The sequence below is a fragment of the Hirundo rustica genome, chromosome 4 (assembly GCF_015227805.2).
Source record: "Hirundo rustica isolate bHirRus1 chromosome 4, bHirRus1.pri.v3, whole genome shotgun sequence".
Taxonomy (NCBI): domain Eukaryota; kingdom Metazoa; phylum Chordata; class Aves; order Passeriformes; family Hirundinidae; genus Hirundo; species Hirundo rustica.
Window position 1 is genome coordinate 623560 of NC_053453.1, and position 13180 is coordinate 636739.

The 13180-nt window shown below is 52.5% G+C and overlaps 1 protein-coding gene across 2 annotated transcripts in view; it reads left to right on the forward strand.

The window, feature by feature from the left end:
- NRF1 (nuclear respiratory factor 1) overlaps positions 1-13180 on the forward strand; it is a 60365-nt gene that overhangs the window by 15570 nt on the left and 31615 nt on the right. For both annotated transcript variants that reach the window (XM_040063406.2, XM_058420459.1), the window contains exons 2-7: positions 318-549; positions 2996-3110; positions 5627-5753; positions 6879-7019; positions 11583-11741; positions 12386-12580. In XM_040063406.2, coding sequence (XP_039919340.1) covers positions 327-549; positions 2996-3110; positions 5627-5753; positions 6879-7019; positions 11583-11741; positions 12386-12580 — 960 coding nt within the window. In that variant the 5' untranslated portion in view covers positions 318-326. The remainder of the gene's footprint in view (positions 1-317; positions 550-2995; positions 3111-5626; positions 5754-6878; positions 7020-11582; positions 11742-12385; positions 12581-13180) is intronic.

Consider the following 13180-nt stretch of genomic DNA (forward strand, 5'->3'; position numbering starts at 1 on the left):
GTCACCCTCAGGCCTGTTCCCTGCAAGATGTGGCAAAACCAAGTCCCAGCTTTAACCCCTTAACGTGCGGGTGAGGGAATCTCGGGGCTGCAGGATCCTTGGGGACCTTTCCTCCAGCAGAGAGAACGGCGTCTGGGTTCCGTGCTCTCCTTTGGAAGCGTGGATTTTTCCAAACTCTTTAACCTCCAGCTCCTCTTCCTGGCTGCTCCTGGCAGTGTTATTTCCCTCTGGCAGATACCCACCGTCCCTGGGGGAGCTGATCTCTGCCCCTCGTGCTCACGGCCCGTGCTTTTTGTGTCCCCCCCCCTCCCCGCCAGCAACTCTTGATGGAAGAACACGGAGTGACGCAGGCAGAGCACATGGCTACCATCGAGGCCCACGCCGTGGCCCAGCAGGTGCAGCAGGTGCACGTGGCCACCTACACGGAGCACAGCATGCTGAGCGCCGACGAGGACTCGCCCTCCTCGCCCGAGGACACCTCCTACGACGACTCCGACATCCTCAACTCCACGGCTGCCGACGAGGTCACCGCTCACCTGGCGGCTGCAGGTAAAGCCGGGGGTGGGGGGCTTCTCCATCATCGCTGTTATCCTCGTTTTGGTTTGGAATTGTGGGTGTCTGCCGGGGAAAGCCGGAGCTTCCCTTGGGGTGGAGGGTGTAAAACCCCTTCCCTCCGAATTGTTGTGGTTTTGCAAGTAAGGGGGGGCTTTCAGGCAGAGATATGGGGGTGGGAGTAACGGCTCTTTGCTAGGAGTATTAAAAATGCAAGTGTAGCAGTGCAAAAAAGAACAAGGAAACAAATATAAATCCTAAAGACACTGACAGAGTCGGAACAGAACCTGACACCCAGGGTGTTGGGAGCAGCCCCAATAACTCCTCCTGCAGCACCAGGTGTGGCTCTGTCGGAGCAGTGATCCTGGAGCAGGGTGAAGTTTCCCTCTGGAGCTCCAGTGGTGCTGAGCTGGGTCGGGTTCTCCTCTGGCAATGCAGTGCACACAGGCTGTGCTGCTGTTCCCAATCCCAGCTTTTATCCAGCTGGGAATGCCGGGCTCCTCCCCTGGGCTGATGGAATTGTCTCAGGCACGCACCGAGCCTCGATGGCCCATCAACAGCAGATTCCCCTGCAGGGAGGATGAGTCCTGGAAGAGATAAAAACACTGCCCCAGCTGTTTTTAACAGCTGGCCCGTTAATATCTCCCCACACAGTTTCATCATTTCATCAGCAGATGATAATAGAATACACACCCCTGGTTACAACCTGCATTGCAACCCAAGACAATCATCATCATCATCATCATCATCATCATCACCACCTCCTGCTGATGCCTCTGAGATTCTGCCTAAAACAGAGGCTAGACAGAATTAAGAGAATAAAAATGGGTGTTTATTGAAGGCCTTCAATAGTGTAGTGGTTTGAGTGCTCACTAGAATGATTTACTCTTTTTTTCCTGCTGCGAGATAGGATGGGGAGAAAAGCAAAGCAGGCTCAAAGCTTGAAAGGGTACAAAGACAGGTTTATTAACAAAACTGCAAGAGAGAAAAAAATTGATAAGAATCAGAACGAAACCTTCAAAACCTTTAATTGGTTAATCAGGCTGTCAGCACTCAAAGTTAGTCACTAATCGGTTTTTGCCGCAGCTTTCTTCAGGCAATGCAAACCCAGCACAAATTGGCACACCTTGGGCAGCCAGAATCCTTCCAGAGGCTACACCCAAGGTGGTCACGAGATTTTCAGACAATTCTGAGTTTGTTCCATTTACATATCAGGGATTCATCCTCCAATTACACCTTCAGGTAATGAAGTCATTTACTCCAAGTTTTTCCCTCTCACTTCACTGTTATTTACATCTCCCGGGGCCTGAGACAGTGAGGTGTCCTTGAGTTTCAGGAATTGTTTTGTCTGGATAAAATGGGAGAATAGCAGCTGGCAGGCTGTGGAGTTTCAGAGTCAGACACTAAAGCAGCAGAGGATGTGAAAAATATAAAAGCTAAATCCTAAGGCATCACTGGTCCATCCCACCCAGAGGAAAATTCCACAGGAAATTTCTTTCCTCGAGCTCTGCCGGCCTTTCTGTGGGGATCACTGAGGTGCTGGGAACTGCTGGTCCGTACAGAGATCCCTGCTAAAACACTGCCTCAAGTAGCGAAATTAAAACACCAAATGTGGCAGAGAGCAAAGATTATTTCAGGCCTCACATAAACACCAAAAATAAACCAAAACTCCAGGAGTGCGGCGCAGCCTTGCTGAGTCGGAGCTCGTGTTTTAGGCCTCTCCCGGGCAGATCCACGGAAGATCCTGACGTATCTGGGCTGGGAAGATACTTCAGGATCACAGATTCCTCCCAGTGGAGCCAAATGTCCTCCAGGTTGGCCTTGCAGTGGGTCTTCATTAGCAGGAAAAACGGGGTGATAATTAAGCACCGGGAGTCTGGCCTGACTCCGCATCAGACTTTAAACCAAACCTTCGGTGAGGTTCCACCACCCCCGGAGCATCCCATCGTGCAGGAGTTGTTTCTTTCCCCTTCCCTTCTAGCACACAGGATCTTCATGCCTGGAGTGGTCCTCAGAAGGCTGTGGTAGGATGCTGCTGGGAACTCTGGGTTTTTCATTTCTTTCCCGTTAGAGCAGGTCCTGAATCCCTCGGGATTCAACGGCGCCGTAGTCGAGGCGTCCAGGCAGGATTCGTGGAGCTGTACCTGCTTTCCTCTCCCTCAGATCAGTCAGTTGTTCAAAACCTTGGGAGTTTTTTCAGTCTGTTTGCAAGGTGAAATGGAGAATTCCGTGAGCTTAAGGAAAACTTGAGGCTGAAGAACGCGACTTTCACCCGGCGCCGAGCCGGGATTTGCCAGCCTGGAGCACCTCCAGGAGAGCTCATGGAGGGGATTCGTGTCGCTTGGCTCCGCTGGGGGACACCCTGAGCGGTGACAAATGTTCCCTGCTGGGCAGCTCCTGAGCTGCTGGCCGCCGGTTTCACCCTCTGTGCTTCCACTTCCAGGCCCTGTGGGGATGGCGGCCGCCGCCGCCGTGGCGACGGGCAAGAAGCGGAAGCGACCTCACGTTTTTGAGTCCAACCCCTCCATCCGGAAGAGGCAGCAGACGCGTTTGCTCAGGTGGGCGCTCGCCTGTCCTCGCTCGGTGTCCTCCAGCCTGGGGGAAAAAAAAAATTCCAGTCGCTTGTTTGAAAGTGGTGAAAGCGACAAAAGCGGTTATAAAAATAGAATTGGAGGAATTAAGAAGAGTGGAGCGGTTTTAGGGTTAGGGGCAATGCGAGAGAATGAAAACAAAGTTACAGAGGTCTGGGCGCCTTTCTGGGCAAAAAGCTCTGGAAAAGGACCCCGTTAACAGAGGATTATCTCTTAAAAGCAATAAATAGCCTGGTAAATATTCACATTTCATACGTGGTGCATAAATTCCATTCAAACAAAGAATTCTCTGGTCAGTGTCACTTTTTTCCTACGGCATCTTCAGGGCTGAGCGAGGCAGAAGTTGTTCTGATAAGGAAGTAATAAATTCTTTTTCTCTGAAAGATTTAGGTTTTCCTATGGCTGGTGTATCAAAAACTACTTTTTAACCACGAGACTGCATTCACCATGCTATCAAAGCATTAACACAACTTTACTGATCAATACAGCGTAACACAGATAGTAAATATCTTGTGTGGACCCGTATAATAATGCACTTTTCACAAGCCAGCTCTGTGTGCGCCCACACCCAGTTCTGCCCAGAGATCACCCGGCTCGGGGGTTTGGTTTTTTGGGGGAGCCTCTTTCTGGAGCCCAGGAGCTGTGGTTCAGTTTGCATTAAAGGGTTAAAACGCAGCTCTGCTCATCTCTGAGGTGATTTTAGGTTTTATGATCTCCAGGACTGACACTCTGGTGGATCCATTTTAACCCCGACTGGTCGCCAGCTGAGTCGGTCACAGCGACATTGCAAAATATCCAGAGCGGCTTCAGCAGGAGCTGGAGCTCCATCCATATCCCAGTTCTGCAGAGGATTTATCTGCCTCACCAAAAAAAAAAAAAACCCAAAACCCCTTTTCTGCTTGATCAAACCATTCTGGGAATAAATTCCGTGTAATAAATCCAAATTTCCTTTGCCATTGGGCAAAACCACGCCTTGAAGCCAGGGGTAAAGGCTCAGAGCGCAGTTTTAGGAAGAATAACCAAGGGGAGATTCCTGCCTGAGTAGAAACATTTTTTTTTTTTGGCTTTAGACGCTTCCTGTGGACACAGCAGCCCTCCAGAGCCCTGCAGGTGTTGCATTCCAGGTGCTCTGAGGCTCTTTGCCCACCTGATGGCCCCCGAGCCACAGCAGAGCCGATGGGGCTGTGCAGCCCTGGAGACTCCACCCGGAATTCCCCGCTCTGGAAACATTTGTTTGGAATATTTGCATATCCGAACATTGGAATATTTGAATTTTGAATATTTGAGCATTTGAATATTAGCTGCTGCTGCTCCCTGGCTGTTGGAACAAAGCAATTTTTTTTTTTTTTTTTTTGCTTTTTATGCCGTTCGGGATCTCGTTGGGCAGTTCATGTTAAATTTTTTGGGCTGAGTTACTGGTAAATAATAATCCTTGGGAGTGAGCTCCCTGCCTTTCACAGCTCCATTCTGGTTTTCGCTCCTTCTCCCAGCTCAGCTGTGTTTATTGCAGCGTTTCTGAAGAACAGATCCTTTTCTCTCTTGAAATGTGAACAATACCTTTTTAAAGAAACTGCTCAGTGAAGGAATTATTTCTTCTTCTTTTACTACGTTAAGGTAACGACCAAACATCATTTTTTTTTCCCAGTCTGACCAGTTGGACACACGTTTTGTGCTTGATTTTCACACCACTGGGAATTGGTGATCGTTTCCAACCCCTGACTGTGGGATCTGTGTGTAGCTGCTGGTGCTTTTTTGGCCAACAGCAGCTTCTGAAACGGCCAGGACAGGGACTGAGCTGTCACCTCGTGGAGGTTTTCTGAGCAAAACGCTGCTTTTCGCTTCCTTTTGGAGTTTCTGCCACCATTTCTGACTCTTGCGCTGCTCAAAAGGGAATGAGAGGCAGGAAATATCCAGTGGAACTTTTCAGTTCCGAAGGGAGCTGCTGATGGGGCAGGTGTTGGGGGACACCTGGGGTTCCTGTGCCGAGCTGTCGCAATATTTCCCCTTCTTGCCTCTCCTGCGGCTCGAATTGCCACAGATCTGGTCTGAGCAGGGCTTTGGTGCCGGAGAATTGCGCTGCTTGTGCTCTGGGTGTAAAACACCCTCTGTCTGCAGGCCTCTTTTGATGAATCATTCAGGTGCTACGACAAAAACCCCCAGTTTCGTGTTGCTGAGACAGAGCGGAAGCGCCGGGCTCTCGCTGCCCCGGCTTTGCTGCTCTGGGTGATTTCTCTTTTTACATCGATGAGGAAAAGGAGACGGGGGTGAAGAATTGACATTTGAGCTGCTGGGTGACTGCAGGGAGGCGCAGCAGGCCCGTGGAGCGAGGAGGAAACTCAACACGTGGCCAAACCGAGCAGCTGGGGCCGTGTTTCTCACCTGCCCCGCGAAGGGGAGCCGGCAGGCAGAGAGGGGTTGTGTTTCTGCAGGGCTTTCAGCTTGATGCCCATTCCTGGTTTTTTCCACCCCCTCCGTGTTTTCAGGAAGCTCCGGGCCACGCTGGATGAGTACACCACCAGAGTGGGGCAGCAGGCCATCGTCCTGTGCATCTCACCCTCCAAACCCAACCCCGTCTTCAAAGTGTTCGGTGCCGCACCCTTGGAGAACGTGGTAGGTGTGGGAAGGGATCTGAAGGTCGTGTTGAAAACCCTGGTGGACAAAAAAAGAGAAGAGTTTGGGTTTTATGGAACGTTGTGCTTGATTTGGTGGAGTCAGTGATTTCAGAGAGCTTTTCCAGCCTTAATGTTCCTGTGATTCCCTCTCTTCTCTGCAAGAATCGCTGCTTGGCACATCTCACCAGGGCTGGGGAGTATCCTGGATTAAAAATCAGAGGGAACAGGTCGTGATCACGGAATCCCTGAATCCCTGAGGTTGGAAAAGACCTCCAGGATCATTGACTCCAAGCTGTGACTGACCCCACCTTGTCCCCAGCCCAGAGCACTGAGTGCCACATCCAGGAATTCCTTGGACACCCCCAGGGATCAGACTCCAAACCTCCCTGGGTAGTTCCAAGCCTTGAGCTCCCTTTCCATGGGGAAATTCCTGCTGCTGTCCACCCTGAGCTCCCCTGGCCCAGGCTGAGGCCATTCCCTCTGCTCCTGTCCCTGTTCCCTGGGAGCACAGCCCGACCCCCCCAGCTGTCCCCTCCTGTCAGGGACTTGTGCAGAGCCACCAGCTCCCCCATGATCCCCCTTTTCTCCAGGCTTAGCCCCTTCCCAGCTCCTCCTGATCCCCCTTTTCTCCAGGCTCAGCCCCTTCCCATCTCCCCCCTGATCCCCCTTTTCTCCAGGCTGAACCCCTTCCCAGCTCCTCCTGATCCCCCTTTTCTCCAGGCTGAACCCCTTCCCAGCTCCCCCCTGATCCCCCTTTTCTCCAGGCTGAACCCCTTCCCCAGCTCCTCCTGATCCCCCTTTTCTCCAGGCTGAACAACCCCAAACAACGACACGTTTGAGCTCAGCTCCGCTCTCCATCCCTGCACCTTTCTGCCCCCCCTGCCCACGACAGCTCCCGACTTCAAAACTTCTCCTTTCACCCCTTCAAACCCTTCCCTTGTTACTCCCAAGTTTCATCAGCAGCTCTTCCATCTCGGGGTGTCCTCTGGGTGCTCTCCTGCCAGCTGTGCCTCCGTTTGCTCCTCCTGCTCTGCGGCGCCTTGGGGAAAGCGCCTGGGCCTTCATCCCGCTCCTCTCCTGGCGCTGCTCGCCTTGTTTACGCCTTCCTCACGGCTCCCCACAGGTCCGAAAGTACAAGAGCACCATCCTGGAGGACCTGGAGTCGGCGCTGGCCGAGCACGCTCCGGCCCCTCAGGAGGTCAACTCGGAGCTGCCTCCCCTCACCATCGACGGCATCCCGGTCTCCGTGGACAAGATGACCCAGGTGAGAGAGAGCTAGAGGGGAAGAGGGGAGGGAGTTTGGCACCTCGGAGTCCCATCCTGTTGTTTTTGTGCGGTTTGTTTGCTCCTGGGAACGGCGCTGATCTCCTCTTTCCCCCCTCGGGGCTGGAACAGCTCAGCTCGTGGTTGGCTGTGGAGCTTTGGTAGCTGATTTTCTCCCTGGGAAAAAAAAAGAAAAACAAAACAAAACAAAAAAAGAAACGCTCGGGCTGCTGGCAGCGTTCCCTTTGGAGGTGGTTTTGGCACTCCCCTGGAGGTTTGTGCCACGCTTTTGGCACGGTTTCCAGGCGCCGGGGTTGGGGAGGTGGCTCGTGGACGCCTTTCTGCGTCCTGTGGTTCCTTCCCTCCTCTGTCTCTCGCTGTGGGTCGGAGCAGAGGGGAGTTCGCCAAAGGTTTAACCCCAGATCAGACCCTGAGCGAGATGTTTTTTGTTGGAGGCTTCTTCCACAGCCCTGGGCGTGTGGAAAAGCGGATTTTTTTTTACTAGGAATTACAAATAATTATAGTAGGAGCTCCGGGAATCAAGATTCCCACAATAAATGGCGGCACCTCCGTGCACAGCTCAGGAGAAAGCTTTGCACAGAGCTCTCCTGAGCTCCCTCACCCCGCTGGAACGATGAGGGCCGTTCCTAAAAACATCCTTGTTTTACAGCAAAGCAGCAGGAGAGGATTTTCCCTCCCCAAATCCCGAGAAACATCTTTGCCCAGGCAAATAAAGGTTTCATTTCCCTCCAGAGCACTGGGGAACCTTTCTCTCCAGCTCCAGCCCCTTGCTGACCTCACTGCTGGCAGAAAGTGGAAGAAACCTCCAGGAAAAGCTTCATCTGGAGGGAAATCTCCTTCCCCAAGGGATGCAGGACCTGAATTCAGGCAGGTGTGTCCTGCAGGATGCTCTGGGTACGCCCAGCCCGAGGCACCGCAACAGATTTTAAAGGCTGAAAAGGCAATTTTTTAATTTTTTTTTTTTCCCCCCTGAGAAAAAAAAGAAAAAAAAAGAGAAAAAAGGCAAAAAGAGAGATGGAAAGGGCAGCACACAAAGAGGTGTCAGAGCAGGGCAGAGATGTGCAGGTTTTTCTGTGCTCTGCACGGGCCACACCCTGCTCAAGACACCATTTCCATTTCTTGGTGTGGAATCAGACAAGCTCACGCTCGGAATAAAATTTTATCCGGCTTCCTGTGTGCTTTGCCTCGGTGCAGATCATTTTCCCAATCCCTGACGAATAAGACAAAAGTTAATTTCTTGGGTTTTTAAACTCCTGTGAAAGGAGCTGTTCTTTAGTTGTGTACCAGCAATTCCACATGGAAATTCCTCCTCCTTGTCCTGCAGCGCCTTTGCTCAGGCAGCCCAAAGTGCTGAGGCAGAACCTCTTGCTTCAAATCCTCTCCTGCTGCTTTGTCGTAGAGGAACGAGGATGTTTTTAGGAATGGCCTTCATCATTCCATCATCATTCCGTGAGGGAGCTCAGGAGAGCTCTGTGCAAAGCTTTCTCCTGAGCTGTGCACGGAGGCGCCGCCATTTATTGTGGGAATCTTGATTCCCGGAGCTCCCGCTGTAATTATTTGTATTTTCTGGTAAAAAAAAAAATCGGCTTTTTTTTTTTTTTTTTTTTTTTTTTTGCAACTAAGTTGCGCAAAACCCTATGGAAAACTGGAACGGCAACAAGAAAATAAACGTAAGTGTAATTAGGATGGCTGGAAAAATGAGGCCTCTGCTTTCAGCAGGTGCCAGCAGGCAGGTGTGGAGGTGTCATCAGTGGGGAGGTGAAAATAACTCCTTTTAATTGCTCTGCTTCCCCCAGTGCTCTGGAGGGAAATGAAACCTTCATTTGCCCGGGCAAAGACGTTTCTCTAACCTTGGGAATGGAGAGCGTCACCCGCCTGGGGCTGGGCTGGAAAATCCTGTGTCGCAGGGGGATTTTCAGCCTTCACACAGGGGGATCTTGCTGCTTTCTGGACTTGGCTGGCAGCTGAGTTCACCCCTCAGCTTGTTCTCAGTTGCTCATCGATGTGGCCGAGGAGTAAAATTGGATAATCTGAGCTTAACCAAGCTGAGATCGGCGCTTCGCTGGGCTCTCGCTCTTTTACGAACGGGCGATTTGTCCTTTAATCTGAATTTTTGGGGTTTTTTTTGTTTTTTTTTTTGGAAGCCCCCAGGATTTATAACCTACTTGTAAGGAGCCAGTGAGAGTTTTCCTGGGCCTCTCAAAACTCCTGGTGGTGCCCGTTCACCCCCTCGGCAGCTGAGTTCCTGCTCTCCCCGCTGCTCCTTGGCACGTGGCAGAATCCTTGCTGGAATTGCAGCTGAGCAATAACCTGGGTGGTTTTACGTTTTTCCAGCTCTGGGAAGCGCAGCAGGGATGGATTCAGGGATGAGTGCTCACTTCCAGCTCCTGTGCAGTTGCTGGTTTTCCTTCTCCCACTCCCAGCCGAGGTTCCTGCATGGACTCGAGTTTGCTTTTCCCAAAAAAAAAAAGCGGCCGAGCTGTGGGAATGCCTAGAAAATTCCCAGCCATGGCTTTTTATCTGTTCTAAAAACCACTTTCCCTGTTGTTTCCAGCTCTGGAGAGCAGTTGGAATACGGCTGGCTGCGCTTCGGGCTGTTGCATTTGGGATCGCGATAGCTCAGTACCGTTAATTCTTGAATTTGATGTTAAAAGTTAAAAGCCTGCTTGAAAACGGTGGCAAACACACATTTCTCCCAGATTTCTCCCAAATTTCTCCCAAATCCTTCATCCTGGGCATTACCTGAGCCCTCTCCAAGCTGCCAAGGGTTCCAAGGGATTTTTTTTTCTTTTTGCAGATGTTTGATTTTTTGGGGTGCTTCCCAGGCTGAACCTGCCAGGTGAATGTTCCCACCTGTGCCCTGAGGGATGTGGGGGCTCTGCGTGGGGGTCATTACCTGCGGCAGGGCCTCGTTAGGGCGCTAATTAGCCAAGTCCTCCCTCCTGACGGCTGATTGTGTCCCCCGTGGATTAGAGACAAACCCTCCTTAACAAGAACCGTGAGCAGCTTAAGCCCTCAGCTTCCATGGAGCAGTAATTGATCCAGCTGGAAACAAGGAGCACGGCTGGTGGCGGTGCAGGGAAGGAGCTTTTAACTGCTTTTGCGCTCAAATAATAAAAAAAAAAACAACCAAAACCTGCTGCTCTACCGGGTTTATTTGAATAAATTTTTGGGCAGAGTTACCGTTGATAATAAATCCTTGGGAGTGAGCTCCCTTCCACAGCAGAGCCGATGGGGCTGCCCTGGAGACTCCACCTGAAATTCCCTGCTCTGGAAACATTTGGGAATGTTGGCTGCTGCTGCTTCTCCTTGGCTTTTAGAACAAAGCCTTTTTTTTTTTGCTTTTTATGCCGTTCAGGACATCATTGGGCAGTTCATGTTAAAATTTTTTGGGCAGAGTTCCTGCTAAATAATAATCCTTGGGAGTGAGCTCCCTGCCTTTCACGGCTCCATTCTGGTTTTCGCTCCTTCTCCCAATAAACTGTGTTTATTGCAGGGTTTCTGAAGAACAAATCCTTCTCCCCCTTGAAATGTGAACAATACCTTTTTAAAGAAACTGCTCAGTGAAGGAATTGTTTCTTCTCCCTTCACCAGGCTTCATCCAGGGAACCTGGGACATGTCGGGGTGGGTTTTGGCCCCTCCAGTGGAAGGTGGATCGTGGGCAGGCTGGGAAAAATGTGCTTTTAGGGAAAATTCCTTCCTGGAAAGGGCTGTTTGGAGTGCCCATCCCTGGAGAGATTTCCAAGGCCCGTGGATGTGGCACTTGGGGACCTGGGGTGGCCTTGGCAGTGCTGGGGAGCTTTAAGGTCTTTTCCAACCAGAGCGACTCCACGATTCCGTGAAACAATTGACTCTAAAAGCTCTGAAGGGACCTGCAGGGAGCAGCTCCTGAATGCAGGTTTTGAGGTCTAAATGTGATTTCCTCTGACATGAGGAGAGCTCTCCCCTTCCTGCTGAGCCCTGCAGCTGAACCAACCTTTTCCTGGTGCTCCAAGGAGTCCCTGGTACAAAACCAAGCTTGTCACAGAGCCCTGAGTGAGTTCTGTGTTTATTTTGGCAGCGCTGGAGAAGCGTGAGTTTGTGGTTTCAGCAGGCACTGAAGCTCCATCCCCTCTCAGCATCTCTGTAAAAGATACCTCAGCTCGTGCCTTGGTTCCAGCCACTGCAGGGACATGGAGTGCGGGGTTTTTAATGGGTTATTGTGATTTATTTCTATTTTTTTTTTTTAGTTCCATTTCAGCTTGGCTCGTTCCCTTCCCCGGCAGCGTTCGAACTGCCGAGCGTCGATACAACGGGCGCTCGCGCCTCGCCCTCGGAATTTTGCTTTGGCCGATTTAATTTTCTTCCTTCCCTTCCACCTGCTGCCAGGCTGAGGCTTGGGAGAAGCTGGCAGAGTATTTCCCACCTTCCTTGGGCGTTCAGGCCTCTTCCAGCTGATGGCTCCGACAGGTTGTGGGAGTTGGGCACGATTAATTCCGTACGGCCTCAAAGCTACCGGAGGCGCGAATCCCCGGACGCCTCTCGACCTTTCCTTCCTTCCAGGCACAGCTGAGAGCCTTCATCCCCGAGATGCTCAAGTATTCCACGGGTCGTGGGAAGCCGGGCTGGGGCAAGGAGAGCTGCAAGCCCATCTGGTGGCCCGAGGACATCCCGTGGGCCAACGTCCGCAGCGACGTCCGCACCGAGGAGCAGAAGCAGCGGGTGGGTGTCTCCCTGCCTGCCCCCGAAAGCAGCACGGGGGGCTGCGGGCTGGGTTTTGGGAGGGGGTTTTTGCCTTGAGGGACGCAAGGAAGAGTCTGTGACGTGGCCTCCTGAAGGAGGGAAGGGATGCTGTGCCCTCCTGAGCAGCAGGGAGATTTGTGCTTAGAAGGGTCGCGGGCGTGCGGCGGAGCCAGGGAAAATGAGAGAAGTGGGTGCAAAAGGCTGGAGTGAAGTTTCTACCAGGCCTGCCACAGAGATGATCAAAGGTGTGGCGGCAGCAGGAGCTGTGCAGGCTCCTTCGGGGCCGCTTGGGTGGGGAGTGCCACGTGCTGCCGTTGGCAGCGTTCTGGTGCTTTCCCCAATCACCGCGGGTTTCTGCTTGGAGTCACCGAACGCTTTGGGTTGGAAGGGCCCTTTTAAAGGTCCTCTCATCCAACCCCTGCTCTGAGCAGGGACCTCCTCACTGCCTCAGGGTGAGCTCCTTGGGGAAGGGAGGGGACGAGCGCGGGGAGTTCCGATACCGGGGTTGTCCCTCGCGAGCCGCCCACCGAACGAGGCAAACGCCCGACCCCCGGCGCCGTGCCGGCCCCGAACCCTTCCCTGGCCTGAGCCTGAACCCTTTCCCTGTGCTCTGCTGCTGGAAGGTGTCCTGGACCCAGGCCCTGCGGACCATCGTCAAGAACTGCTACAAGCAGCACGGGCGCGAGGACCTGCTCTACGCCTTCGAGGACCAGCAGACGCCGCAGACCACGACCACGCACAGCATCGCCCACCTGGTGCCCTCCCAGACCGTGGTACAAACCTTCAGCAACCCCGACGGCACCGTGTCCCTCATCCAGGTGAGAGGAGCCCCCCCGGGGAGGTTCCATCTGCAGCGCAGGGAGGCGGTGATAGGAAACTCGGGAGCTAAACGTGTCCCTCAGGGATTTTGTCTTCATCGTGCCTTGCCCCGCAAGAAAGATCCATCCTCGTCCTCTTCTCTTCCCAGCTCCCGCCTCGTGTTCTCCAGTTGTGAGGATTTCTGCCATGTGCTCAAAGAGTTCAGGGATTTGAGCTGAGTTTAGGGAGCAAATCCAGGCGGCACCACACGGAACGCCTGTGGTGGCGATGGGAGGAGAGGTGGCGGGACTGCCCTCCTTTCATGGCATAAACTGCAGTTTGAAATGAATTTCATCAGCAGATGGGGTATTTCTGTGCCCCCTGGTCTCCATCTGACACCTGAAGTGCATTTATTACGAACACCGAGTACGTGTTTGTCCTCACGGAATGAGGATTCCTCTCGCGCTGTTCTTAGCTCGGTGCCGCTGCCGCTTCCCCCCCAGTTCCCTGTGCGGCAAGGCAGCTTCTGGCAGCTCGGGGTGTCGAAAGAAAATTCAGTTTTTCCTCTTGAAACTTCCCACAAACTCCTTGTGGGAGTGAGATTTGAATCTCAGCTCCCC